Source organism: Sesamum indicum, linkage group LG9 (genome assembly GCF_000512975.1).
Source record: "Sesamum indicum cultivar Zhongzhi No. 13 linkage group LG9, S_indicum_v1.0, whole genome shotgun sequence".
Classification (NCBI taxonomy): domain Eukaryota; kingdom Viridiplantae; phylum Streptophyta; class Magnoliopsida; order Lamiales; family Pedaliaceae; genus Sesamum; species Sesamum indicum.
The window spans coordinates 7075442-7101722 of record NC_026153.1 but is presented as its reverse complement, the minus strand read 5'-3'; the positions used below and the strand labels follow the sequence as shown (position 1 = coordinate 7101722).

General features: G+C 38.0%; 5 protein-coding genes across 11 annotated transcripts; 4 read left to right on the top strand and 1 right to left on the bottom strand.

Moving 5' to 3' along the window:
- LOC105170969 (protein FAR1-RELATED SEQUENCE 3) lies at positions 544-6718 on the top strand. Of its 4 annotated transcripts, none has more exons than XM_011091944.2 (7): positions 544-796; positions 965-1155; positions 1259-3601; positions 3707-3796; positions 4450-4599; positions 5152-5268; positions 6306-6718. In XM_011091944.2, exons 3-7 carry the CDS (start codon positions 1385-1387, stop codon positions 6348-6350), a joined length of 2619 nt encoding a protein of 872 aa, XP_011090246.1. In that variant the 5' UTR covers positions 544-796; positions 965-1155; positions 1259-1384; the 3' UTR covers positions 6351-6718. The 4 variants fall into 4 exon arrangements, with proteins under 4 accessions (XP_011090246.1, XP_011090247.1, XP_011090244.1 ...); XM_011091945.2 differs by having other exon boundaries at positions 544-816; positions 965-1108; XM_011091942.2 differs by having other exon boundaries at positions 544-816.
- LOC105170968 lies at positions 7268-10391 on the top strand. The gene has a single exon (XM_011091941.2). The coding sequence runs from the start codon at positions 7613-7615 to the stop codon at positions 9557-9559; it is 1947 nt and encodes a 648-aa protein (XP_011090243.1). The 5' UTR covers positions 7268-7612; the 3' UTR covers positions 9560-10391.
- Positions 10088-16647, bottom strand: LOC105170967 (serrate RNA effector molecule-like). The gene is made up of 12 exons (XM_011091940.2): positions 16072-16647; positions 15180-15289; positions 14242-14299; positions 13661-13735; positions 13447-13521; positions 13303-13350; positions 13113-13181; positions 12218-13018; positions 12096-12144; positions 11738-12009; positions 11439-11618; positions 10088-10643 (listed from the first exon to the last, which is right to left on the bottom strand). The coding sequence occupies exons 1-12, from the start codon at positions 16530-16532 to the stop codon at positions 10583-10585; spliced, it is 2259 nt and encodes a 752-aa protein (XP_011090242.1). The 5' UTR covers positions 16533-16647; the 3' UTR covers positions 10088-10582.
- LOC105170966 lies at positions 17618-19918 on the top strand. Its single transcript, XM_011091939.2, has 3 exons — positions 17618-17783; positions 18718-19045; positions 19474-19918. The coding sequence occupies exons 1-3, from the start codon at positions 17624-17626 to the stop codon at positions 19676-19678; spliced, it is 693 nt and encodes a 230-aa protein (XP_011090241.1). The 5' UTR covers positions 17618-17623; the 3' UTR covers positions 19679-19918.
- Positions 21633-26234, top strand: LOC105170964. Of its 4 annotated transcripts, none has more exons than XM_011091936.2 (6): positions 21633-21851; positions 22642-23801; positions 24038-24151; positions 24492-24706; positions 24868-25082; positions 25169-26234. In XM_011091936.2, the coding sequence occupies exons 2-6, from the start codon at positions 22712-22714 to the stop codon at positions 25857-25859; spliced, it is 2325 nt and encodes a 774-aa protein (XP_011090238.1). In that variant the 5' UTR covers positions 21633-21851; positions 22642-22711; the 3' UTR covers positions 25860-26234. The 4 variants fall into 4 exon arrangements, with proteins under 4 accessions (XP_011090238.1, XP_011090239.1, XP_011090236.1 ...); XM_011091937.2 differs by having other exon boundaries at positions 22631-23801; XM_011091934.2 differs by having other exon boundaries at positions 21633-21862.

The window sequence follows — 26281 nt, the reverse complement described above, 5'->3', positions numbered from 1 at the left end:
TAATTTTAAAAAGGTAGGGGTGATTTTGTATAAATGATGTTGATATTTCTAGTAAGTGTATGTGAAAGAGGAGTAGTTTATATAAATAGATTATAGATTATGGAGTGTAGATGTAATTATCCTCAAACTTTTCTTTGCTCCTATTGAAACAATAATAAATAATATTTAGTTATTGAGAATAAAGATAGTTTGAGTTATAAGAATGTGATCTTTTGCTTCATTTTATGTGGGAAAAAATGTCAAACTTTCATTTATATTTATTATCCAAAATGTGAAAGGGGTGAATGAAAATAAAAGAAATAAAGCTTGAAAAATAATAATAATTTTGGTGATTATATAATAAATTACAAAAATATATATTTTTTTATAGGCAAGTAAAGGTACTGCTTTTTAGATAAAAATCATTTTGGAGGATTATAATAAAGTAAATATTAAATAAGACTAACACAAGTCTCGATCACATGCGCCACAATAATAAGGGACCTACATTTGCAACCGCATATCTCAAGCATCAGGGGCAATGCGGATTTTCTGGGGAACAATTTCAGCCGCTCGATCAAAATCAATGGTTAAAAGGCCCGCGTCCACTGAGGTCCATTGGTATACACGTGACACCCACTCACTTTCTCCCTCTCTTTCTCTGTGTTCCTTGTGCAATCCCGTCGCTCTGCTCGAAACGCCGTCGTAACAGCTGTTTCAAACAAATCATGCAGAAACCCTAGAATTTCAAATTCGGCCCAATTTCTCGTAGACTGAAGAATATTGTTGCTTTTCTCGTATTGAGCTTGGATCACTGGTATCTGTCTCTGGTGTCATGTACGGTTTATTCAAACTACATATGTTTTGAGTTGTACGTTTACAGAATTCTTTTTAATAATTACTGTGGTGATGAGCTGTCTAGTTGGTAAAAAACGATTTTATAGTGCTTGAGAAGGTTTCTTATTTCAACATAATTTGTTTGCAGTTGTGGGTCAGGAGGAGTTTGATTAATGAGAATATCCAAGTCAGAGACATCTGTAAGCTGGAGAATTTGCAGGTTTGAAGTTTCTAAGTAGCAGTCTGGAAGTCAGGAATTAATGGCGGTCTTAAGAGTTCAAAAATATTCAAAGTAAGTTTACGGCTATGGAGTTACCTGGGTCTCCGAGAGCTAGATAGGTGGGGTAGTTTTTTAATGTTTGTGTTTTATGAAACAGCGATTATGCGAGTGTAATTCCAACCATGTGATTTTGATGTGTATGAAGTGTTGAATTCCATGCAGATTTAGGTGACGTGAAGCTGTGAAAAAGGTGTAAAAAGATGCAGTATGCTTATGATGTTGTGCAGGTGATAAAATTTTGTGATAGTGGGATAAAATGGTTCCTATATAGACATTGAACTGATTGATATGGAGGAGAGGAACCTGGTGCAACGTGGGGGAATCACAGATGATGGTGATGATGATTCTAACTATAGTGGAGAAATGGATGCTCTTGGACACTCTCTGGTTCAGGATGAGGATGGGATTTTTGCTGAGCCGCATGTGGGAATGGAATTTGATTCTGAAGATGCGGCTAAGATGTTTTATGAAGACTATGCTAGACATGTGGGGTTTAGCACTAGAGTAAACTTTAATCGGTCAAAGGCTGATAGGATGGCAACCTCCCGGGAATTTTTGTGTTCTGGGGATGGGTTGAAAAAAAGAGCTGGTGAGAGCTGTCGAGCCATGCTTAGAGTCGAGTCAAAGTGTGAAAACAAATGGGTTGTGACAAAATTTGTGAAGGAGCATAGTCACACCATTGTAAGTCATAGTAAGGTGCATCACCTCAGGCCTAAGAGGTATTTTGCTGCCACAACAGAGAATGTGCCTGAAACTTTCCATGGTGTGGATATAGTTCCCAGTGGCACGATGTATGTCTCTGTGGACGGAAACAGTGTCCCAGCAGAAATGAACCATGTGGGGAAAAATATGCCTGCTTCACGGTTAAATCAGTCAGTTAAAAATATTAGTGCATTAGGCTATACAGAGGGATATTCGAGTCGGAGAACATTAGGTCGGGATGCGCAGAATCTCCTTGACTATTTTAAGAAAATGCAGGCTGAGAACCCTGGATTTTACTATGCTATACAACTCGATGACGAGAATCGCATGGCTAATGCATTTTGGGCAGATGCTAGGTCAAGGACAGCTTACAGTCATTTCGGAGATGCTGTTACTCTTGAAACAACATACAGAACAAATCGATATACTGTGCCATTTGCTCCATTCACAGGGGTGAACCATCATGGTCAGATAATTTTATTTGGTTGTGCACTACTTCTGGATGAATCCGAAGCTACATTTGTGTGGCTATTTAAGACATTTCTGGCTGCAATGAATGACCGTGCCCCTGTCTCTCTGACCACAGATAAGGACAGAGCCATACAGGCTGCAGTTACACAGGTGTTTCCAGAAGCCCGCCATTGTGTAAACAAGTGGCACGTACTAAGAGAAGGTGAAGAAAAAATGGCTCATGTATGTCTTGCTCATCCTCATTTCCAGGCTGAGCTCTGTAACTGCATTAACATGACCAAGACCATTGAGGAATTTGAATCATTTTGGACCTCTATCCTTGACAAGTATGACCTGAAGAGAAATGATTGGCTTCACTCAATATATGATGCCCGGAGGCAATGGGTGCCTGTTTATTTTCGAGACTCTTTTTTTGCTGCCGTAACTCCCAGTCTGGGATTTGAGAGCTCATTTTTTGATGGCTATGTAAATCAACAAACTACTCTGCCAATGTTCTTTAGGCAATATGAAAGAGCTTTAGAGAATTCATTTGAGAGGGAAGTAGAAGCTGATTTTGATACAATATGCACCACCCCAGTGCTGCGGACACCTTCTCCTATGGAGAAACAGGCTGCTAACTTGTATACAAAGAGAATATTCTCAAAATTTCAGGAGGAGTTAGTTGAGACATTTGTATATACTGCAAATAGAGTTGATGGAGATGGGCACAACAGCACATACAGAGTTGCAAAATTTGAAGATGACCACAAAGCCTATTTTGTGTCACTTAATATTGCTGAAATGAAAGCAAATTGTAGCTGTAAGATGTTTGAGTACTCTGGCATCCTATGTAGACATGTTTTGACAGTTTTTACTGTAACTAATGTACTTACCTTGCCATCCCATTACATCTTAAAGCGGTGGACAAGAAATGCCAAAACCATGGTTGTAGCTGATGAACACAGTGAGATACAGGTTCATGAATCTCTGACAACAAGATATAACAATTTATGCAAGGAAGCAATCAGATTTGCTGAGGAAGGGGCTATAGCATCAGAGACATACATTTCAGCACTTGTTAGTCTTAGAGAAGTGGGGAAGAAGGTTGCTGGTGTTAAAAAAAGTGTAGCAAGAGTTGCACCATCTAGCTCACAGGTTAGTGGAATTGGTTATGATGATCGGAGACCATCCATTGTGAAACCAGAAATGACTCCTTTGCTGTGGCCACAACAAGATGAAATAGTACGACGCTTTAATCTTAATGATGCTGGTGTTCCTGGTCAACCTATTTCCAATTCCAATGTCCCACGTGTGGGCTCTCTTAAGCGTGATGTTGGCCACACCGATAACATGGTAGTAGGAATCATGATTAAATATTTGTACAAATGTATTATCTCTTCGCAGGAAGAAAAAAAAGAAAAAATAGAACTCTTGTTTAACTTTATTTTTGTTTGTTAGGTGGTTCTTCCTTGTCTTAAGTCAATGACTTGGGTAATGGAGAATAAGAACTCGACTCCAGCTGATAGGGTAGCTGTAATTAATCTGAAGGTACTTGTTCCACATTATATAACTTGATGCTAAATAGATCGGTTTGCTTGTCAAATACAATTTCAACTATTCTGTTTGCGTTTTGTTTATGCTTTCCTCTTTCTTTTTCTTATTTTCTCCTTTTTTTTATAAATTCAAATTTTATTGAGCGGAAGGAGAATTACAGAAATGTAATACATGAATCACACACAATTATATCATTCCGGTTTAATATTAGAAACAATAGTAAAAACAAAGGTCTAGTGGACCATCTATGCATAATCTATCACTTACCTAAATGGGCATGGGCAAATCTTGTCCTCTAAGTGCTTGTAAATTATCAAATTTGGTAACCGACAGAAGTCCTTTGAATGAAAAGAAGTCCATGTTTGAGTAGTCACTAGTTTCAGCTTTACTTCTATTATCCAGTTTCCTGATTTGCCGTGTCTCTGCACTAAATTTTAGCTGAAGAAAAACTAATCTGATATTACCCTTGACAAATTTTAAGGACCGCAATCTTTTTTCATGTTGATGTTACTGTACGAACCGTTGACTTTTGATTTTTCTTCATGATTTTTTGAGTCAATACTTGGCAGCCGATGCTCCCAAACTTGGATAAAGAGTTGAATTTATATTTGCTTTAAATGTACCCTCTCTTTTTGCTGCCTGTGCAGTTACAAGACTATGCCAGAACTCCTGCAGGAGAATCAGAGGTCAAATTTTCACTGTCAAGTGTCACACTGGAGCCCATGTTGAGGTCTATGGCCTATATCAGTGAACAGCTCTCCACCCCTGCCAATAAGGTTGCTGTCATCAATCTGAAGGTTTGTGGTTCTGGATTTTATCCCCAATTTGGATGAAATATCTTTTCTCTTATATGCCAAAATTTAACTTACAATGATGGCTCACCATGACACTGAATGGGCAAAGAGGAATTGGCCCCTAATATAATCTGACACACTTGAGTTGAATACTTCTAATCATTCATTTGCCTAGTGGACAAAAGCTTTCCAGATTAGTACATCAATTTCCCTTTGCGTAGAAATTTGGCATTCAGAAGAGTGGGGTGGGGATGGCATGTTTCTTTTACCAGTTTATCTTATTCATATTCCTACGTAAAAAATTGGTTCTTATTATCATCATATGAGTAGGGCCTGTCGATTTTGAGTTCCTGAGAAAATCTGTTTATCAGTGATTGTCATAAGATGAAACTTTGAAACATTAATAAACGCATACACCAACAGCTGTCTACCATCACCCCTCAGCTGGCAATTCACAATCATATTACAAAATTACTTTTTTTTTGGTGTGTGTTTTTTAACTTTTACTGCAATAGCCGCTGTGTTGATAACTTGATATAATATGCTCCCATTCAGCTTCAAGACACAGAGACGACTTCTGGAGAGTCAGAGGTGAAATTTCAGGTGTCCAGGGATACTTTAGGTGCCATGTTGAGATCAATGGCATACATACGGGAGCAGCTGTCAAATACAGTAAGGATTTGTTGCCTGCTAGCAATACATTATTTATTTTGTGAAAATACATATCCTTATTTATCTTTCTCATCATACTTCGCTGTAGCTTCTGGTGCTAGTTCTATTTTCTGTTGGATAAGTGTGAATAGACAGCAATTTGGGCTATTTGTTAACTATTGTCATATCGCGCTATAGTAATAAGCTGCAGCTAATATGCTACTGGTCTCAAGAATTTAAGATTTATGGCACAGGCATATAAGCAAAGTTTTTCAGTTATCCAAAAATCTCTGTAGCTATTATTGTATTTCTTTCTCTGATCTCACTTTTGCTATTTCTCAAGGTCAATTCAACATTTAGCTTGGATATGCAATAAGGCATTTATTTTGCTCATCATGTTGGAAATAATTATTATATATCTGGTTTCACTTTAGACTTACAGCGTGTGAATATAAAATAATAGTCAATCCGGTGCCTCTCCTAATTTATTTGTTACTAAATATAAAAGCGTAAACCAAAAAAGGGTCAATCTATCATTGATTAGCAAATTGATTCTGATTGCATAAATGTAATCACCAAGCGTGCAGCGCATGTAACATGCATTGCTTGTTTATTCAAATTTGTTGGCTCTTCAGCATTCTATTCTTGAGTTTGTATTCCATCTTACGTTTCTTTCTCTGCAATTGCTAGCAAATACAATATCATATGATTACGTTATGTCTAAAAACCTGGTTTGTACTTTATGAGTCAAAGCAGCATTTTGTGATATTTCAGTATGCTACTGAGATTGGGAATACATGCATCATTTGTGATTGATAAGAATGTCTGCATTATCTCAGTCTTCTTTCTTTATTTTCCTAAATTGTTGTTCGATTTCTTTTATTATATTACATCTCCGGATTGGATAGATTTCAAGTATTGGTTAAACCATAAATTTGTCTATAAAGAACACCTAGCATAATCCTGAACTTGTGGAGTAAAGGATATAAATGCCATTGTGTTTGTGTCGCCTCATTGTATGATCCTTAATTCTGACAATGACATTCTTGTCATGGCAGGTTGAGCCCAGACAAGATAACCCAACAAAAAGGCTGCGAAAGTAGATACTTTCTTACTTCTTACACACACACCAAAGCTGAGGTAGTAGAAATTGGATTCTACTTCCTCATTGAACATTCGCCACCTAGTTATATCTGGGATCTCAGGTCTTCAAGCAAGCTAGTCGTTTTCGTCTCCCAATCTAATCGCATTCACCGTCCTGTCTGTAAATGTAACTTCTCTTTAAACAGGGCAGAGTTCTTCTCCCTGAAGGTCCAGGTTGTAAGAATATTAGATGAAATCGTTGTACATGTATTTAGTCGGTTTTGTAGGAAATAGTAAAGGGTGAGTCTTGTCTTGTTCATGATATTTTATACCAGAGTGAGTAGCTGCACATAAATGATTCTATGAAAATGGGATTTTGTGAGTGCAATTTTTGCTTATATTCAAACTAGAAACTTCACCAAATCTGATCGGTCATTACATCAACATAGCAATATACTCATTGTGACAAGAATCGAAGCACGTCTTTCGTTTGAGATTATTTTTGTATTTCAATATAATTTCTAACGTTGTGAAGTAGCATATAATAGTCTCGACTTCGGAGGTGGAGTTCAATTTTTTCCATATATATATATATATATTAATTTATAAATGTTTCTTCTATATACAATGAAAATTAATTTAAAAGCATTTGGAAAAAAATTACACACCAAAGATTGTAAAATATGTTTTCGCCTATTTAGATAAAAGCTTGATTTTTTATCAGTTGGTGTTTTTAAATTTAGTATGGGCCAGAATTTTCAGGCTTTGTGGTATATAATTACTAAATTTTGTGATTTCAATTGATTAATTATATTTGAAAAAAATAAAGAAGAATTATATTATGCAACTAAATTCCATGCCGCCTTATTGTATTGTTAAATGTTAATTATTTGAAGTAACTAATTAATATTTATTAAAAAAAGAAAATGAAATTTGGGTTGAAGAAGCGCCTATTACTGTTTCTCTCTCATTCCTCAGCCGATCCAAGATTTTTCAGAGACTTTGCATAGAGTGCATCTTCAAGAAACCCACCATCCCCACCCGGAGGCCTTCTCTTCATCATCTCCCCTCTATCAGGTATTCTACGTCTCTCTCTCTAGCTCTCGCTCTCGCGGTGTTTCTTGCTGTGTGTTTGTGTCTACGCACACGCAGGTATCTATGTTTCTTTGTGTCTTGGGAATTTTGTTAATCTTGGACGTAGCTGGGTACTTGATTGATTGAAGAACAAAATTTGGAAACTAGGGAATTTCCTAGCTTTGTTTTTTTATGTGCGGAATTAATCATGTGGGCTATGGTGGAATACGTGCGAAATACATGGCCTTTCTCCGCGTTTGCATTCAGTGACTTGAGGGTATCGGAGGGGATTGTTAAGAAATTACCGATTCCCGAGAGCACGAAGAATTTTGTTTATGCGATTCGCGAGCCGGAAACTCAAGCTGTGATTTATGTGCTGTCGGTTCAGAGTTTGTCGGAAAGGTCAGCTTTGGATGCCGAGTGTTTAATTCGAGAGATAAAGCCTGATGCGGTTGTTGTGCAAATGGGGGGCTTGAATGGTTCAGAGATGAATGGCGTGAAGGGCGGTGGCACTGGATTTACCAAGGATGGTAAGAGTAAGAGTGGTGGGAATGGTGGATGTGTCAATGAGGATACTGTCCCGACGTCTGTTTTTGAGGTTTTGAAGAAGTGTTTTATCCACAAGATTTGTAAGGAGAAATATGAGGATGTGGCTGGAAGTTTGGTGTTAAGGGAAATTTTTGGGGTGAGTTTTAATGGGCATTTTCTTGCGGCCAAGAAGGCTGCTGAGGAAGTTGGCTCTTCATTTTTGATGCTTGAGTCGCCTTTTGTGAAATGCAGCTCAATTGGAGATGATGAATCCAATTCAGGAACAGAAGGTGAGGGTGTGAACTTGGGAACTGGTTTTGGAAGCGCATTTGGTTTGGGGCTCAATAGTTTGGTTCCTGGAAGAATGGGAAGTTCGACTGTCTCTCTGAATTCAAGGGCCTTCCATGTCATGGATGATGTTCAGTCTCAAATGCTGAAGTCGTTATCTTCATATTTGGTTTGCTTCAATCCAGTTTCAAAGATTGCAAGTGAAGATGTTGTTCGACCACTAGTTGATTATGAGGTCCCCCAGTTCGCAAAATGTGTCTATCCTTTGCTCGTTGATTTGCATGATATATTTGCTGACATCCCCTCAATGGGAACTGCACTGGCATGTGCACAGAAGATGCTTTGTGATGTTAACAAGGGAGAAAATGTTGACACTCGACTCCTTTCGGAAGTTTATGCGTTTCGGATTGCCGTTGAGGGGCTCCGAATTGCTCTGAATAATGCTGGCCGGCTAATAAGAAATCCAGTTTCAGCTAACTGTGAGTTTTCTGATCTTCCTATGGAGGACAAGTCGCATGCTATTCTTGCACAGGCTCTTCGAAGCCAGACTAATAAGTACACATCAATAGTTGCGGTAGTTGATGCTAGTGGATTAGCGGGGTTAAGGAAACACTGGAATACTACTGTTCCTCCAGAGGTTAAAGATATGGTTGATGAGCTTGTCACCAATTTTGGAGATGATGGTGAACTTCAAACCCATTCTAGCAGAAAACGTTTATTAGCTGATAAGCCTATGGTAGCAGTTGGGGCCGGTGCAACGGCAATTTTTGGAGCCTCCTCCCTCTCTAAAGTTATTCCAGCATCAACTTTTATCAAAATTGCAACCTTTCATGTCCCCGCTTCTCTACAACTTGTACTGACTCAGACCCAAAAAGCTGTTCTCTTTGCACTTAGTAAGGCTCTTGGTCCAACCAAAGTGGTAGTTCCTGGAATGGCGAGTTCTACATTTAAAGGCTCTGCCATGAAGGCTGCAGCATCTGCTGAGAAAATCCGTGCAGTGGCTCACAGTGTTATAGCATCCGCAGAAAAGACAAGCCTTTCTGCCATGAGAACAGCATTCTATGAAATAATGAGAAAGCGCAGAGTTCGACCAATTGGAGTCCTACCATGGGCCACCTTTGGATGTAGTATTGCAACTTGTACAGGTTTGCTCGTCTATGGCGATGGAATTGAATGTGCTGCTGAGTCTCTTCCTGCAGCTCCTTCAATTGCCAGTTTGGGTCGAGGAATACAAAACTTGCACCAGGCATCTCAGGTAGTAAGGCAAGCAGAGAGTTCCAGAATACAGAAATCAATAGAGTCGCTCTTGTATAAATTCAAAAACTTAAAAATTCAATAAAAGTAATATTGTATACTCAGCACTAGTGCATACTAATTGTTTTGAAGTCCATGCTGAAAGTGGAGTTCAGATATTGTGTAAATAGAATCCAAGAGGATTACAGTGTTGTTTATGTCATCTGATATACTCATCAATAAGAATGGGTCTTTTTTTCGTCAGTGGTTTTTCCTAGGAGCTATTAATAGTTGAGGAGCTCTGACCTCAAGTTTCAGCCTTACACTTTAATATGAGCTTCCACTTACAACACTTTACTGGGTTTATATTAACGTCGCTCTTTCAAAAAGGTGGGAATGTTGTCGGCAAAATTCATCACAAACCGAAATGGCCAATACAAGAGTTCGTTTTCTCATGATGTTGCCAATACGCCTTAATTCCGTGGCCCTCTATGCTTAAGTTTGTTTTAAATGGGTGAAAGAAAAGCACTCCAAATCAGTGAATAATAATTGAAGATTCCATCTTTTGAATGTCCTGTGATCCTTGCAATCCACCATATCAGGGGCATAAAAACATAGATGTGCTCATGAGTGATTTAAGGATATAGTCAAGAACATAACATCTCTTTCAGTTTTTTTCTTCTTTTGGCAAGTCTCTAACAGCACAATATCAGGCTTCAGAAGATCCTCAGGACTATTTGGAAAAACCAAAAAAAGAAAAAAAAAAATTACAGCACTAACATGTCTAGAAATTTGATTACATTGAACTTCATGTACTGATTTATAACTAATCCCTCACCCTTTGATACTTGCAAATTAGTCGCCCAGCGGGAGGAAAGAATTTTCTGGAAGATTTCATCGGTGCCACAATCTTTCCCAAGTTCTTGACATATCTGGTTGCGTTATTGAGAAAAATAGAGAAATACCAAGACTGTGCAGCAGATGGGCATGCAGGCTGCAGCTTTACAGGTCATATAACTGTGGAACTGATGCTGCTTTTATATGAGGATGACAGAAACACCAGGGAGCTTTGCATCTAACCTTCCAGAGCAAAGCATTAATATAAATATTGCTTGCCATTATGAGAATCCTATAAACTCCTGTAATCTATAACTGTGACTTCATCATCCGGAGCATCTAGGTCATTATAGCTGCAAAATGTTAAATCTGGGTAAGATCCATGTAGAGATTAAGGCTAAAAACTGAAAGATAATAGTGATGATGCAACTACTTGCATGGATTGCAAATTGATAATAGTTAAAGTTGAAATTCATTAATAGCCTCCACTCCAGGAAGATAAATGGAATTCATCAGAAGTTACTCTCCTTGTCGGTTTGATTTTTGCCCAAATCCCAAATTTTTATTTACAAAAACTACTGAAATTAGATGTCATAGCTAATCTGGTTGCTGCAACGCATATAGCTTGAACTCAGAGTTGTTTCTCCAGTAGAACTAGACTGATGGATGACAAACTAATTTTCTTGGATCCAGGTTAAAAATATGCATTGACCCCAAATTCTCTAAACTTGGACATTACATTGTGATATATACAATTGCTCATCTCCCTCACTTCTTTTCATGCAGCAGCATTATATTGCCTTTGCTTTCCAAACCAAGGCAAGGAGAGGAAGAAGCCCTTGAGTGTTGCATGGAATCCAGGAATTACTGGAGAAAGACCTAAATTTTGTTTATTACAAGTTCATCATCCAAGATGAATTCTCTATTTTTATCTCTCCATTCAGCCCACAAAACAAGTTGGGATTGAATTGAAAAACTTCCCCTGTGTAATACTGATTTTGGAATCCATTTCCAAAAGCACTCTTCTGAAAGGCCTAGTTTTTGCCTCCAATACATCAATTAATTTGTGTCTTAAAAATTAAATGGCAACAACCAATGTTTCAGCTAGCACAATGTTCGGTTAGATTAAATTAAGAAGAACCACTGACCTTCGCAAGCGCCGAGGATCCTGTCGTAGTGCAGGTGGTAAGGCAATTATTGGTGAAGGTCCAGCTAACTGAGGACCTGACCTCCCATTTCTGCCTCCTTCAAATGGAGGAGGGCCTCCTTGGTCGCGCAGCATTCGCATAGCAACTTCAGGAGGGGCAGGAACAAAGGGACCCAGGGGCCTGCAATCAATTACTATATATTCAATAGACCATTATATCATATCAAGAAAAACTAATAGAATATTTCATGTACTGAATAGAAGAGGGAAAGGGGAGTGAACAGTCCCTTCCAAACTTACCCAGCACCAGGAACAGGCATCAGCACAGGAGGAGGTATATCTGAAGCAAAAGCAGCAACAGGAATACCCTGGCCACCAAAAGAATCAAACATTTGTTCATCTGGGTTATTCCCAGAAGCGCCATCATTATTCGCAAAATCCCCAGATTGGGGGTTCTCAGACCTATCAAAACGTTCATTTCCATTGGTGCGGTTATCACGTTCTCTACGATTTCCTCTGTCATCTTTTAGTCTATTGTCTAGACCTGGTCTACGTCTTTGTGGTTTCTCCTTCTGCAAATAGAAGATGCCGATAATGCACAATGCGGTAATGCTGGAACGAAAAAATTTGGCGATAAGTAGTTATAGAGAAGTCATACCGGAAATGATGGCTGCATGACAGGTGTCCCTCCAGGTGCATTCTCATCACTGCAGTAAATGATAGTCATTGACCATTGCAAGCAAAGAGGCAGCATAGGCATATACAAATGGCAGCACTTACCTCATGTAGTTCTGGAAATACAACTCCTCACGCACTTTTGATGTCAGTTCCATCACAAGTTCTGGGTGTTTCAACTTTAAATGTTTGTGAACAAACTCTGCAGCATGGAAGAGCTTTGTGCAACCCTTTGCTCCACATCCATACTTCCACCCATATTTTTCATCCCTAATTTTGCGGACATAAGGATCCAAAGCTTCAGCAGCAGCAGCATCTATCTTCTCCTTTGCAGTCATTACTTCCAGTGGATCTGAACCCTTCAGCCTCTCCTGCCAATGAGAATCTAATTTCTTCTCCCACTCATTCCCATTACCAATTGTGTCGGAACTCTTGCCATCCACTCTAACATGCCGGAAACCTTTGGCTTCATTTGATTCAACCATCCCATAATAATCAACTCCATGAATACGCCAGAGATAAGTTAGAAGGGTGTCAAGAAGCTCGATCCCTTCAAGACCTTTGATTGTAGTTAAACCCCGAATGATAATGACTGGACCACTTGAACTTCCATGAGACTTGTCTCTGTTCATTCTATCATTATCAGCCCGACATAAAACATTATCCTCAATTCCTTTTTCTGCATCAAGTTTCCGTACAAGAGCCTGAGCTTGTTCAACGTCAACCTGAATTCGTCTGGGCTCGGAGCAGATGGGATGAGCCTTTGGGGCAGATGAAACATCAGACTCTTTTGCACCACCCCGACCAGGCCGCCTTCTTTTGCCACCCACATCTGCCTCATCATCAGAATTAGGTTCGCTGGACTGTTCTGCCTTGCTTGACGAGGGAGGACTAAAAGCAGGACCTCTATTTACATACAGAACTTGGTCAAATAAATAAAATAATACAAAATAGTAGAGTATGAAAGTATGGAGGCCCCAAATCTGCAGGCAACTCTTACAAATCCAAAGTTCCGCTCTGCAGATCTAGTTGAAAATCCTTTGCTAACTTCCTTGCAAGTTCATTCCTCCTGAAAAGGCCATTGATAGCATCTTTTAGATAATACGCAGAGGATTAGGAGGCATTTCATGATGGCGGCAATAGCAGACAGTCCCAAGCAAACTTCCACCGAATAAATATGATGTGCTTACCTTTCAATGACAGCAACTAAGTTTGTTGGATGATATTTGTCTTTTAACCTGAACAGATTAAAAAAAACTCATATAAGGCACATAATGAGTAGAAACCTAGAAAATTAACAAAGATAAAAAAAAGAAGATGTTGATGAAATGTACCATTCTTCATCCTTGTGTGCATTAAAATAAGTTCTTTTCTGAGTTGATATATACTCTGTCCTGTACTCTTGATACCTGATCATACTCAGCCAATTACTAAGATTAGCTAAGAAACAGAAATGAACTGAAAAAGCACAGGGAAGACAAGCATTACACAAAAGGAGCCAATCAAGGAAGGTTAAACTGACGAACTCTAAAACTTTCCCAATCTGACCTGCGCTCTGCTTCAGCTGGCAAAATATCATCTTCAAGCTCCTGAATGAACTGCTTATAAGACATCATTCCTTCCCTGGAAAAAGTCAAGAAACTACATGAGCATATCTACCTTAAGGTATAGCATTGCAATATACTCGATAAAAAAATATTCGAAGAAAATAAGTGAAAAACTCAAAACAATCAACAGATATCCAAGTTCATATACAAAAATCAAATGAGAAAATAACATGACGCAATCATCAAGTGTCTAAGAAAACAAGGCCAAGAAATGCAGGAAACTTAAAGATAAAGACCAACAGCAATAACGTTCTTGGTGCAAGAAACATAAGTATAAAGTTCAGAACTTCCCCGAGGGTTCGTCCCTTCTATATCTTTCATAACTTCAACAGTCTCATTGTGCCAAGCAGCATTCACAAGTTCAAGAATAAGAAGTACAGCAAAGGCATAACTGGTCACAGAAACCGAGTAGAGAAGCCCATTTACATATAAATCTTTATTTTCAGTGAAGCTACTGGGTTCCACAGGGAAAAAATGAGTCTGCTCCTATATTCAGAATACAGGACATTGCATGATATATACCTTTGGGCTCCCCCTGCATTGAAAGCATCAGCAAAACCACCGCGACCTGAATCCCAATCTGCACAAAGAAAGATCAAAATAGCCAATATAAGAACTTTTAAGTGAGGGGTTCCAACACAAACAACCCAAGCATTCCCAGAGTGCTGTAAGTAAAAATAATATGCTGCAGGCAGAAAAGATCAAAAGCAGAGATGAAATACCCAAAGTTCCTAGACAGTACTCACACTATAAGTTGCACAAGGTCAGAAATCCCTTACATGAGGATGAGAGGAAGAGATGGCTCAGTGAACAAGAAAACAAAGTACTAGGAACAACCAGAGCTTCAGATTTACAAATGACATCAACATATACCATGTTTACAAATGACATCAACATATACCATTGCCAGTACTAGCTCAGACGACAATGAAGTTCAACTGCTAACTGCAACTTAGTTTTCATTCTAAATTTCAAATAATTGATGGTAAGATTATTACCATTATCATTACAGATTGTCCTGTTCATATTAGTATATTTCCTGATTGTCCTGAGGCTTAAAATAAGTATTCAGAAAAGGTTGTAGCAGAATTCCATATTCCAAGTCACGAATGGTCGCTCATAGCTAGTTTAATGACAGAAAATCTGCCTTTAGTGGAAAACCAAACAGCAACCAGAGAGTAGTGATTTATGAGTAAATGAAACAGATAACATTATGCATCAAGATAGTTACATACTTACATGTTTAAACCTTATGCTTAATCCTAGTGACGCACACCACCACTCAAGAAATAAAACTAAAATGGAGTAGTGTATTCCACCCAGTCAAAATACCAATAGCAGTACACGAAAAATAACTTAAGTATAGAGTAAAAATGTAATGCATACACAAGTAAGACAACCAATCTTAAATTGTTTAGAAAAATGACATAGTAGATCTGCAAAATCACGAGATGGATTACCTTGATAGCCACCTGATCGGCCCATATATCGACCATGAGGCCTTTCATCAGGATAACCGGGTCTAACTCCCATCTCACGCTCATATCCACCAGGATAATCATATCCAAACCTGAAACAGAAAACTACTGTTACTATGGCCTACTTTGGAAGGGAGAAAAGACACCCTGAACTGCAAACTCAAGGAATTAAAACCACAGAAAGAAATAAGAAAAAAACGGTGCATTTCCCATTTAGCAGAAACCATAGGAATTAGCAAGAAATGAAAATGTGAAATAGGATTACATGTTTGAAATGTAAAGCATGCAAGATACATGCATGCACAAAAAGCAGAAAATATGTGTATGTCTATGCATTACAAGTTTGAAATGATCAAATGTTGACCATAAAACTGGATTCAAATCTAATGTTACGATCCACATTTGAAGCACAAATGTCTGTTCCTATTTAACTGTTGATGGTATAGGTATTCAAATATTAATGAAAACATCAGCTCCAAATGCCTGTACATGTTGGCTTCAAGGATAAATATCAATGCATAAAAAATGTCTGTGCATGCAAAAATCCATTATAAATGTCCTGCCCAAACTCTAGTCTCTCGAAATTTGTGTCTGTATAACCAATGTGATCATACAACAAGACACAGTACTAGAAATATGCATCAAACATACAGCGAAAGTATACAAATACATAAATCAGACACATAAAGCAGTCCTGTAATAAATTTGCAATAGCCCAGTAACTTCGCCGCAAACCAAGTCCCTAATCCATCCAAACTAATAAAAGCCGTAGAAACTAGTTAATAAATAATTAAGTGAGAAATTAACAGAACAGAGCTACAGTGCGTACAAATGATAGAGCAGTGGTAGGAGAATGAACCGAATGCAAGCTCACCTTCGATCCCCTGGCCCATATCCTCCTCTAGGACTTCCTCTCCTTCCATCATAAACGTCGTCCCTCCTCCTCTTATACGGAGGAAATGGCGGCGATCTTCTTGGAGGGGGAGAATGCGGACCGCGTCGGTCACGATAAGGTGGTGGGGGAGGGCTTGAACTCAGCCTGCCTCGCTTGTGATAATCCCTTTCGCGTGGCGGCGGCGGCGGCGGCGGCCAGTACTCACGCCGCGGCGGCCGATCAAAGTCCCGGTCATCACGCCTCTCCCGAGAGTCACGCTCACAGTCCCGGATACCTCGGCGCGGCGGCGGAGGGGGAGGAGGCGGCGATGATGTGGCGTCGGGGCAAGCATCGGATGCGGCGGTGTCTGAGGGCTTGTCGTTGTTATCGGGGTCGGTGGTGTTACTTCTTTCTCGGCGACGCTCGAGGTTCTCCTCGGTGGCGGTTGCAACTTCAGCCATCAGCGACCGCCAGATTTGGAGGCCAAACCCTAATCTGCGTGTGTGTGAGAGAGAAGGAGTGAGTGCAGCGATTTCGAGATTTGGGGGGTTTTGAGAGGAAAGAAAAGAGGAATGGCCAGAAATGTTAATAAAAATGTTCAACCCAGAAATGACATAATAACCCTCCAAATACTATAATGCTTCACGTTTTAAGAAAACATGAGAAAAAAAATGTGAAAAATTCAAGAACTTATTTTTTAATTCGAAAAATTTAATCAAAATAATAAATTACTAGAGAACTACAAGTCTAGAAATGGTCAATCTAAATAAAAAAAATCTTTTTTTTTTATTTTTCAAAGGGAGGGTAGCTTTCAAAAAATAGGAACAAAATGTTTAAAATATTTATCGATGTTATTACAAAGAAAAAAAAGGTAATTATAAATACAAAATGACAATTTTAACGCCAATCGCAGTAATTTATCGTGATCTTGAAAATGATATTCAATTAATAAGATAAACAAATTTATTCAAATTTTTAAGTTTTATATTAATTTAACTGTTTAATTAATATCTTTTAATTTTATTTATATTTATAGTATATTATAAAATATGAACGATTATTTTATCATATGTACACACATAAACGACGTATCACATCGACTGATTAATTAAAACTATAATGGATGTTAGTATTCAAATATCATATCTTTTGAAGAGAAAAATTTGATATAATTGTTCACTAAAACTATGAAGGATGATAATGGTAAAATAATAAATTAGTAAAAAAATGTATTTTTATAAGAAAAAAAGCAACCATTATCTCAAAATTTGTAAGGGCAACAATGTCTTCACACTTGCCTGCAGCTTAGTAGCTTTACCAAACTTCTACACTAACAAACAGAGTATTAATAATTCTGAACATTTTATAAATTTTGGAAGCCCACAAATCTCACTTTCTCAACCTGAATCTGATCCCCAATCCCGCCAGAAGAAACATAGATAATCCCTTTATAAATGTGAAGCATCCCGCAGAATTGATTGAATTTTGACGATCCGCAGCAGAAAGGGTTAAACGAATCAAGAAAAAGGCACAAGAGAGAGGAGAAGAAACAATGGAGGATGGAAATTTCAGCTTTAGTGCGGAGGACCTATCGACGATCGGAGGCATAGCCACCGTGTCGCTGCTGCACTCCTTCATACCGACGCACTGGCTGCCGTTCTCCATTGTGGGCCGCGCTCAGAAATGGACGCTCTCTCGTACTCTCCTCGTTAGTAAGTGATAGTTGTGTTTTTGGTTTGCGTTTCTGTATGTTTCTTTATGATTTTTAGTTGTTTTTTGGGAAAATATGTGATCTTGTCAGTGGGGGCAGGAAATGGTGTTCTGGGCTTTGATTATTCTGCGAGATCTTGGAGGGGATTGCTTGGTTTGGGAGGGGAAAGGGAATTAAAGTTACGAGGTTGTGAGATTTAGTTCATATTTTAACTTAATTGTTGCAGTTCGGAGCTGTTACCTTTGAAATGGGCAAATTGGGTAAAGTTATAGTTGTAAAGTTTTGATGACTTGAGAAAGAATTACATGGAAAATGAGCAAGGAGTAGCTCCTGCATTGTGTAAAAACAGCAGGGAAAATACAATCTCGTTTTGAGTTAGTTAAGCAGTGTGGAAAATGCTGTAAGCATTGCAACAGTTTAATTGTTTGAAGCTAACACACAAAATGTGCACGATAGCCCATTCTTTTCAGCACGTTTTGTGCCTCTAAATCACCTTATTTAGCAATTAGGCTTAAATTGTTGGCACCAGTAAATATGCCATTTTGAAACTTGTTTGAACGAAGGACCTCAGTTGTTTGATTTCACCAGAGTAATTGTTCGCCAAATATGCTAGTTTAATAAAATTCTCAAGCATCGTAGGAAGACAGGAACATGATTAAACAGTGAACTTATCCGAGATGGTTTCTTGAGAAATGAATGGGTGGATGCTGTAACATGAAGAGGCTAAGTGATGGGTTTTGCTTTTATGGCATGATTCTTAATATTTGGTAGTTGGTACTTGTCATGCCTTGCTCTAACTTTTCTCAATGCTTTACGTTCTTCGGTCTGATGCAACTCCTTTTTATTAGAACTGGACATATTCCAACGATACCAGTAAACGCAAAACTTCTGGTGCATATAGTGGTAATGACGGCTAATTGATTATCTGCATGCAGCTGCATTTGGAGCAGTCCTGCATGTCCTATCCACTTCGCTACTCGGCATAACAGCAATCACCATAACAAACACTATAGCAGGAGAGGAGACTGTGCATAAACTTGCATCGTTGCTGCTTGTTATTCTTGGTGGTAGTTATGTCATATTGTTCCTGACTGGAAAGGGTGGTCACAGCCATTCTCACAACCAACCTATGGAGAAAATGGCCGTTGCCGGTCTTGTTCTTGTTCCTGCGTTGTCTCCTTGTGCAACCACTCTTCCAGTATTTCTTGCTGTTGGAAACTCATCCTCCATGATGGTGCTTGCTATCATAGTTTTATTATTCAGGTAAGCATTTTGTTGTTTAATTGCTAACCTTGGCTTCATCTTTATTATAGAACTTTATCATAGACTCGTTACCACATGATTTATATCTTGGCAGCTAGCTGGGTAGATGGATGCTTTGAGGTTTAAAGTTTAAATTGACAATACTTACCTGTGATTGTGATACTTTGTGGAAATAGTAAACACTGCATTTCATGCTTGTGGATCCCGCTGTGATTTTCCTTCCCTTCTACTGTAAATCTTGTACTTCTCCAAAGAAAATCAAATCACCACCTTGTCCATTTTGGCCGCAAAAAATATTGTATGACACAGTGTGTCTAGTTTCAAATAGTTCTGCTATTTCCATTTGACGTAGTTACAAGTATGCTTTTAATCCATAACAGTTCAGTCAAATCCTTGCAGTATTAACATTTTATGATGCTACATTGCAGCACAATCACTGTAATGACCTCACTAGTGGCCCTCTCGTTCTATGGCGCGAGTCAGCTCAAGTTCCACTGGGTGGAACGTTATGACAAGCTTCTCGTAGGTTCAGTTCTATGTTTAGTTGGAATTTTGACCCTTATTTTCCACGATCATGACGGAGATGGGGGTTCATCCGGAGAGCATCTGCATAGGAAAATTATCAGTCTATAAAGATTAGTTTGCATGTTAGTAGGCTTCCTATGTATGGAGATTGCAATATGGTGAATAGTACTAAGAACTGTAAAACTTATGTTCTTTACTTGTTTAATTGGTAATCTTGCGATGCCGATCATATCTTGATGTTCTTGCTCTCTTGATCTTTGGGTTCCGGCTTTTACAGTTTACTCTGTATGCGATACAAGCCTTGAAATTTTTGCTGTAATGAAGAGTGGTGCTCAGTCTTGTGTCTTATTTGTTGTATAAACTAAACTGATCACAGTTTGTGGTTGCTCCCTTTGTCTCGAGATTGAGCAGTATGGAATTTCTTTAGATTTTCTCAATTAAAGCTAAGACACATTTGAAAGCACATAAGATGTAGTAAATTGTTTGATTTTTTTTATTTTAAATGAGCTTAAAAGATTGAAAAAATGAGGTGTTAGCAACTTATAATTTTCTTTGGGAAAATTTAAGAAATTTCTAATCTGTTTATTAAATCTTCACAAACTCCTTTGACTTGGACCACTTTAATTACAAAATCATTATTATTAACATATTGCAAAGGAATAATTTTAAATAACTTAACATTTTTTAAGTTTTAAAAAAGAATCATAAAATATAATTTTTCAATAAGTTTAGCCACACACCCTTTAAATTTAAACCTTATATAAACAACTGACATCAATTTCTATAAACTATGCCATATTTTATTTGAAATTTTTTGAAAATCGAATTTCGTTAAGTATCACGACATCACATGACAACTTAATCATATTTATTTTGTGATCATATGTATTCTAAAAAAAATTATGAATACTTGACATGTAATTGACGAATTTAGCCAATCAATTTTTCCCAAGAATTTTCCTAAAGTATTACTATTATGAAAGTTGCAATAAAATAAACAGAGAAAAAAAAAATTCAAAGAAGTGAGTGATTACAAGGTGGATTTTGTTAGGGCATGGCATCTTTCTTGTTAGAGATAAGACAACTTTTAACATGTACCTTCACATTGTCCTTTAGTGAGGATGTACCATTTTTATGGACACCATTTCAAAAAGTAAATTATGAGTACTTAGGTGAAAAAACATTTTACTTGCATCAAATGCTGCAATCAATTACTTTTCTTTGACAAAACCTCCATCTGCCTTTTGCAACATGTGACAGCATATTAATTATTAAAAGAAATTTTTTAGTCAAAAAAAAAAAAAAAACCCATACTAAAAAATGATATAATTTACAAAAAAATAAAAAATTCATCTTTTTACTATAATTGCCAAACAAGACTCCATAATTCTATAATCTGTATTTTTTTTAAAAAAAATATATTAATCCAAAATAGGATATGATTTTATTTAGTAATTGTTAAGTTAGCTAAAACTTAGCTCGATTGTCAAATTCCAAGTTCTTATTACATTATTAAGGGAGTGTTTGCAAGAAGTTTTGTTTTAAAAAAAAAATTATAATTTATAGTATAGAACAATTTTCATCGTGAAATAAAAAAATATTAGTGTTTGAAAAAAGAATGGGAGCATTCAAGTGCCTTTATGAAGACTTTTAAGAGGTATTAATTAGTAACAGATAGTTTTAACCCCTAAAATAAAAAAGTATTATTACAAGGAGCACATTAAAATTTATATTATGTTTATTTATAGAAAAATCAAAATAATTAAATATATATTTTTAAGAGTTGAAATTATTTTTTCAAACACTCGCAAAAAGATTTTTTTTTTCTTTTTGAAAATTAAAAAATAAAATTATTATATATTTTTAAAACAAAGTACAAAGAGTAAAAAATATAGGTTTATATTTTTCCTACTAAGTAGTGTGGAAAAGAGAAAAACAGTAGAAATTCCATTTACTTGTGATGAGTGGATGGGTGGGGTGGGGTGGGGGGTCCCTACTCCACGTACCATTCTTGTCTCCCTCTGCCGAAATGGGGATTTTTTTCTCATTCATTACACTGCATGCAAGGCTCTGTTGCATACTCTCATCCCATCCCATGATTTGCCTTTTTCCCACCTGACACTCTTGCTCTCACAAACGCACTCACACAGAATCGCCTAAAAGCCTCTCATTCTCTCTCTCTCTCTCTCATCCTTTTTGTGTTTGTCTGCGGAATTTCCTCTATCGTAATCTCCACTGAAATCCTGGGCCTTGAATTCGTTTTCAGATAATCTTTTCTCAGGTGAAGAAAAGGTGAACCCTTTTATGGCCAAGAATTCTGTTCATTCTTGGTTTTCAGCACTTTTCTTTCGTTTTCTTGATGTGGGTTCGCTTCAGTTCTGTTAGTTTTTTCTTCGGTTGTGTTGAATCTTGATTGGCATGAGCGGATTAAAGTTTTGATCTTTGTTGGTTTTTATAATTCGGCTCCGGGTTGAGGGATTCTGAGAATGTGAATTTACCTGATTCATGTAGGGTCTATTGGTGATCTTGAATTGCATTTTCCCCGAGTTTTGATAGTTTTGGTGGTATGAATTCTAGTTGTAAACATGGAGTTACATTTTTGTTTCCTACACTTCTTTGATGGGCCTTCTTTGATTTATTCTTATTTCAGATGGATGTTGATTAGTTTGCTTGAGTGCATTGCATTTGCTTGATTTTGATTAATTCTAATGGATTTCCGTTGAAAGTTCCAAGTTTGGAATTTGCATCAATTTTACATAAGTTTTAATCAGGTTCCCTTTAATGATTTCAGCTGCTTTCAGTTTAAGAGTTGTTGATATGTCCTTCATCATGTATTAGAAATTATATAAGTTCTGGTGGTGAAGTAAACAGTTTTGGATGCTGAAACATATCTAAAATACTGTAATGGTAATGCTGCTAAACTGATAATGCTAAAGCATAGGCTTCTATATTTTTCTGATATGTATTCGTTCAATCGAGTTGTACATATTTCTAATCAGATTAAGCTCTCTGGTATGAGGTAAGCGATTAGAATTTTGAGTGACTCATGTCATTTTTAAGATCTGGTGTAGGATGTTTCGAAGTTGGAGGCATGTGTGCTCAACTAGCAATTAGAAAGAGTAATAACACCGGGTGTGAGTGATGGGAGCCTCAAATTCTAGATTGGAGGAAGACAAGGGCCTGCAGCTCTGTCGAGCACGGAAGAAATTTATCAAACAAGCACTCAATGGCAGGTGTTCTCTTGCAGCAGCTCATATTGCTTATATAGAGGAACTGAAAATTATAGGGGCTGCTTTAAGGAGATTTGTTGGACCTGATGGTCAAGTTGAAGCTTTTGTCCATCCGTTGAGAAGTGCTACTCCTGAGGCACATGCTTTGGTTGAGAAATCTGTCTCCCGGTTATCTTTTTCATCTCGATCCCCATCACAAAATGTGGATGCAACTGCAAATATGTCGCTGTCTCCTTCATCCAAAGTCTCGACTCAGTACCACTCTCATCCTATGAAATATAATGGTTCATTTTCTAGGAAAGTTGAAGAGAAGCCTTCAGTGCCTGTTACAGTATCGTCTTCTGAAACTCCTCCGGTCCCATCGGAAGCCCCACCATGGGATTATTTTGGTCTTTTCCAGCCGGTGGAGGATCATTTTTCTTCGCAAGAAAGGATGGGATTTGACCAGGGTTCAGAGGGCTCTGATGAGATTAGGGAAGCGGAGGGAATTCCTGAACTGGAAGAAGTAGAAGAGAAGTCCTCTCCTGGAATAGAGGAATCTCAGGATTCAGAAGATGAGTTTGATGAACCCTCTTCAGCTTCACTTGTTCGGAGTTTTAGAAACGTTAACACCACAGCAGAAAATATCGTCAATGGTGATTCACCCGCTAATACCAACTTTTCAAGTTTAGAAAATGTGAACAAGGCAAAGGATAATGTTGTCACCGGCCAGTCGCCTGTTAGGTCCTCGGAAAGTATAATATCTGATAGGAAGAAAAACAGTGCTTCTAATTTATCACCACGTGGAGCTGCTTCCTCAAGACTTGTGCATTTGGATGACATGAAGGTTACAGCAAACGGTGAAAGTGAAGCTGAAGATAAGGTTGCACCTAAGGACTTCGTTTCTGGCATCAATGACATTGAACAACTTTTTTTCAAAGCTTCTGAATCTGGAAAAGAACTTCCCCGGATGCTTGAAGCAAATAAATTCCATTTCCGGCCAGTTTTCCCTGGAAAAGAAAGTAAATCTCTGTCTTCCTCTCACTCGTTAATCACATTCTTGTTAAATTTTAGTAGTGTTCTTTTAGGTAGCTTCACAATGAACCTTGAGGAGATAGTTTTTGAAGATTTTGCATCAAGAGTTTGTAACATAGTTGACGCTACTGATATTTCTCCACCTTTAATCATTCCATTGTTGTGTATGTCGTTGTCTTTCTCATGTAAATGGTAATTGAATAAAGGGTTCTTCATTTGGCAGGTGGATCAAAAAGCTTATCATTACTAAGATCTTGTTTCTCTTGTGGGAAGGATCCAAGTGAGGTTCAACAACGTACATCTATACGTGTCAACATGTTTACGGGCGAATTTTCAGGTACCCTTTTCTGGTGACAGTGTGTCAAAAAACATCTTAAGCTTCTCTTTTACGGGGAAAGAATACGGCTGAATTAACGAATCACACCTGAAATTTCAGTCAACTAAATGCTACCACTACATTTTACATGTTTACTTGATTTATATGCTGATAACTGTTGGACTGAACTTTCCTTCTAAGAACAATATACACGTTCGCTGATTTGATCAATATATTAACATGCAATGAGAAAGAAAAAAGAGAAAACAAGTTGAAAGGTTCTCAGCTAATGCAATCATTTGATTACTTTTCTTATGTTAATTCACTTATGAGGTTCTCTCCTTCAATTTACTCTATCTAGAGCCTGCTCGAAATTCCGCCCAGTACTTAGCTTGGCACCGGGCGGAGTCATCTCTTTCTGCTTCATCTCAGAATCCTCTTGTTACGAACTCGACTGATGATGTTGATAATCCTAATGGCAATCTGTTCGACAACTTCTGTATGGTCTCCGGGAGTCATGCCTCAACCTTAGACAGGCTTTATGCGTGGGAGAAGAAGCTTTATGACGAAGTTAAGGTATGCTCAAGAAACTTGGATTCACTACCTTTTATGAAATTGGCAATCTTACCTAGTCTCTGTCTAGAAGGGCAGAATTCATTTGGTTTGATATCTTGATGAGAAGGCAAACAGTACTTGATTCTCTATGTTTATGTATGATATCATCTTCCCTGCTGCAGGCTGGTCAGGTACTCAGAAATAATTTCGACCGGAAGTGCAAGCTTCTTCGACGGAAAGAATCACGAGGAGAGAATGCGGAGAAAACACGTGCTGCAGTCAAAGATCTACACTCAAGAATCCGCGTTGCTATTCATAGAATTGACTCGATTTCAAGAAAAATTGAAGAAATCAGAGATACAGAGCTTCAACCGCAGCTTGAGGAGTTAATCGAAGGGTACATGCATGCATGCATCATTTCTTTTTTTCTTTCCATGCAATTCGTACGTCGTCTTAAACGTCGCGCCTTGCCTCTGATGACAGATTAAGGCGGATGTGGGAGACAATGCTGGAAGCCCACAAGCTTCAGTTTCACATCATATCAATATCTCATGCCCCTGGTAACACACAAATGAAAATTCATTCGGACGCACAAAAACAGATCACCGTCCAGCTCGGGAACGAGCTCAACTCTTTGTCATCCATCTTCACAAAATGGATCAGCACGCAGAAAATATACGTCGAATCCATCGATAAGTGGCTCTTCAAGTGCGTGTCAGTCACACAGAACCCGTCCAAGAGGAGGAACAAACGGATGAGACCTCCGCCCATAAGAAACTGTGGTCCTCCCATATACATGATCTGTGGTGCCTGGTTGGAGATGATCGATGAATTGCCTAGTAAACAAGTCATTGCTTCAACGAAGGAGTTGGCTGCAGAAGTCTCTCTCTTTCTGCCCCGGCAAGACAAGAACCAGGGTAGAGCTGGGAATGACTCTCAGACAACATCTTCGGCTGCTGGAACGATCCATGATCCTAGTATCAGTATGCTGAGAGACGAGGTCTCCGAGGACCGGATGCCTCGTTTTCGGGCAAGCTTGGCAGGATTTCTTGGCCAGTTGAACAACTTTGCTGAGTGTTGTCTGAAGATGTTTACTGAACTGCAGAAGGGCATCCAAGAATCAAAGAGTAACTATGAACAGTTCAAGGCCCAAAGGTCACAGGTCTTGGTGTAAATGTTACAGGTTATGGGTTGGAAAAGGCTGCTGATGATATGAATAATAATGGAGAATTAAGGTATAGAGTGATAAATTATTTAGGGGATAAATTAAAGGGATAATTACATTAATATCCACTTAATTTTGGTCAAATTATAAAAAAATATTTCTATTATTTGAACAATTATGCTGACACTCCTCTAACTGACATTTTCGTTATTAATGTAATAAAATCAGTTCCAGAGCTCATCTTTGTAGTGAAGATACTATTGAGAAGGGGTGCCAGTGTAATTATTTGAATAATTAAATATTTTTGTAATTTGATCATAGTTGAGGAATGTGAAAGTAACTATTTGTAATAAAATTTGTAGCTTAAGCCGTTCTCCATGTATACATTTGATTGAATAAACGACCTCCTCTATAGTTTGGCAAAATTATGT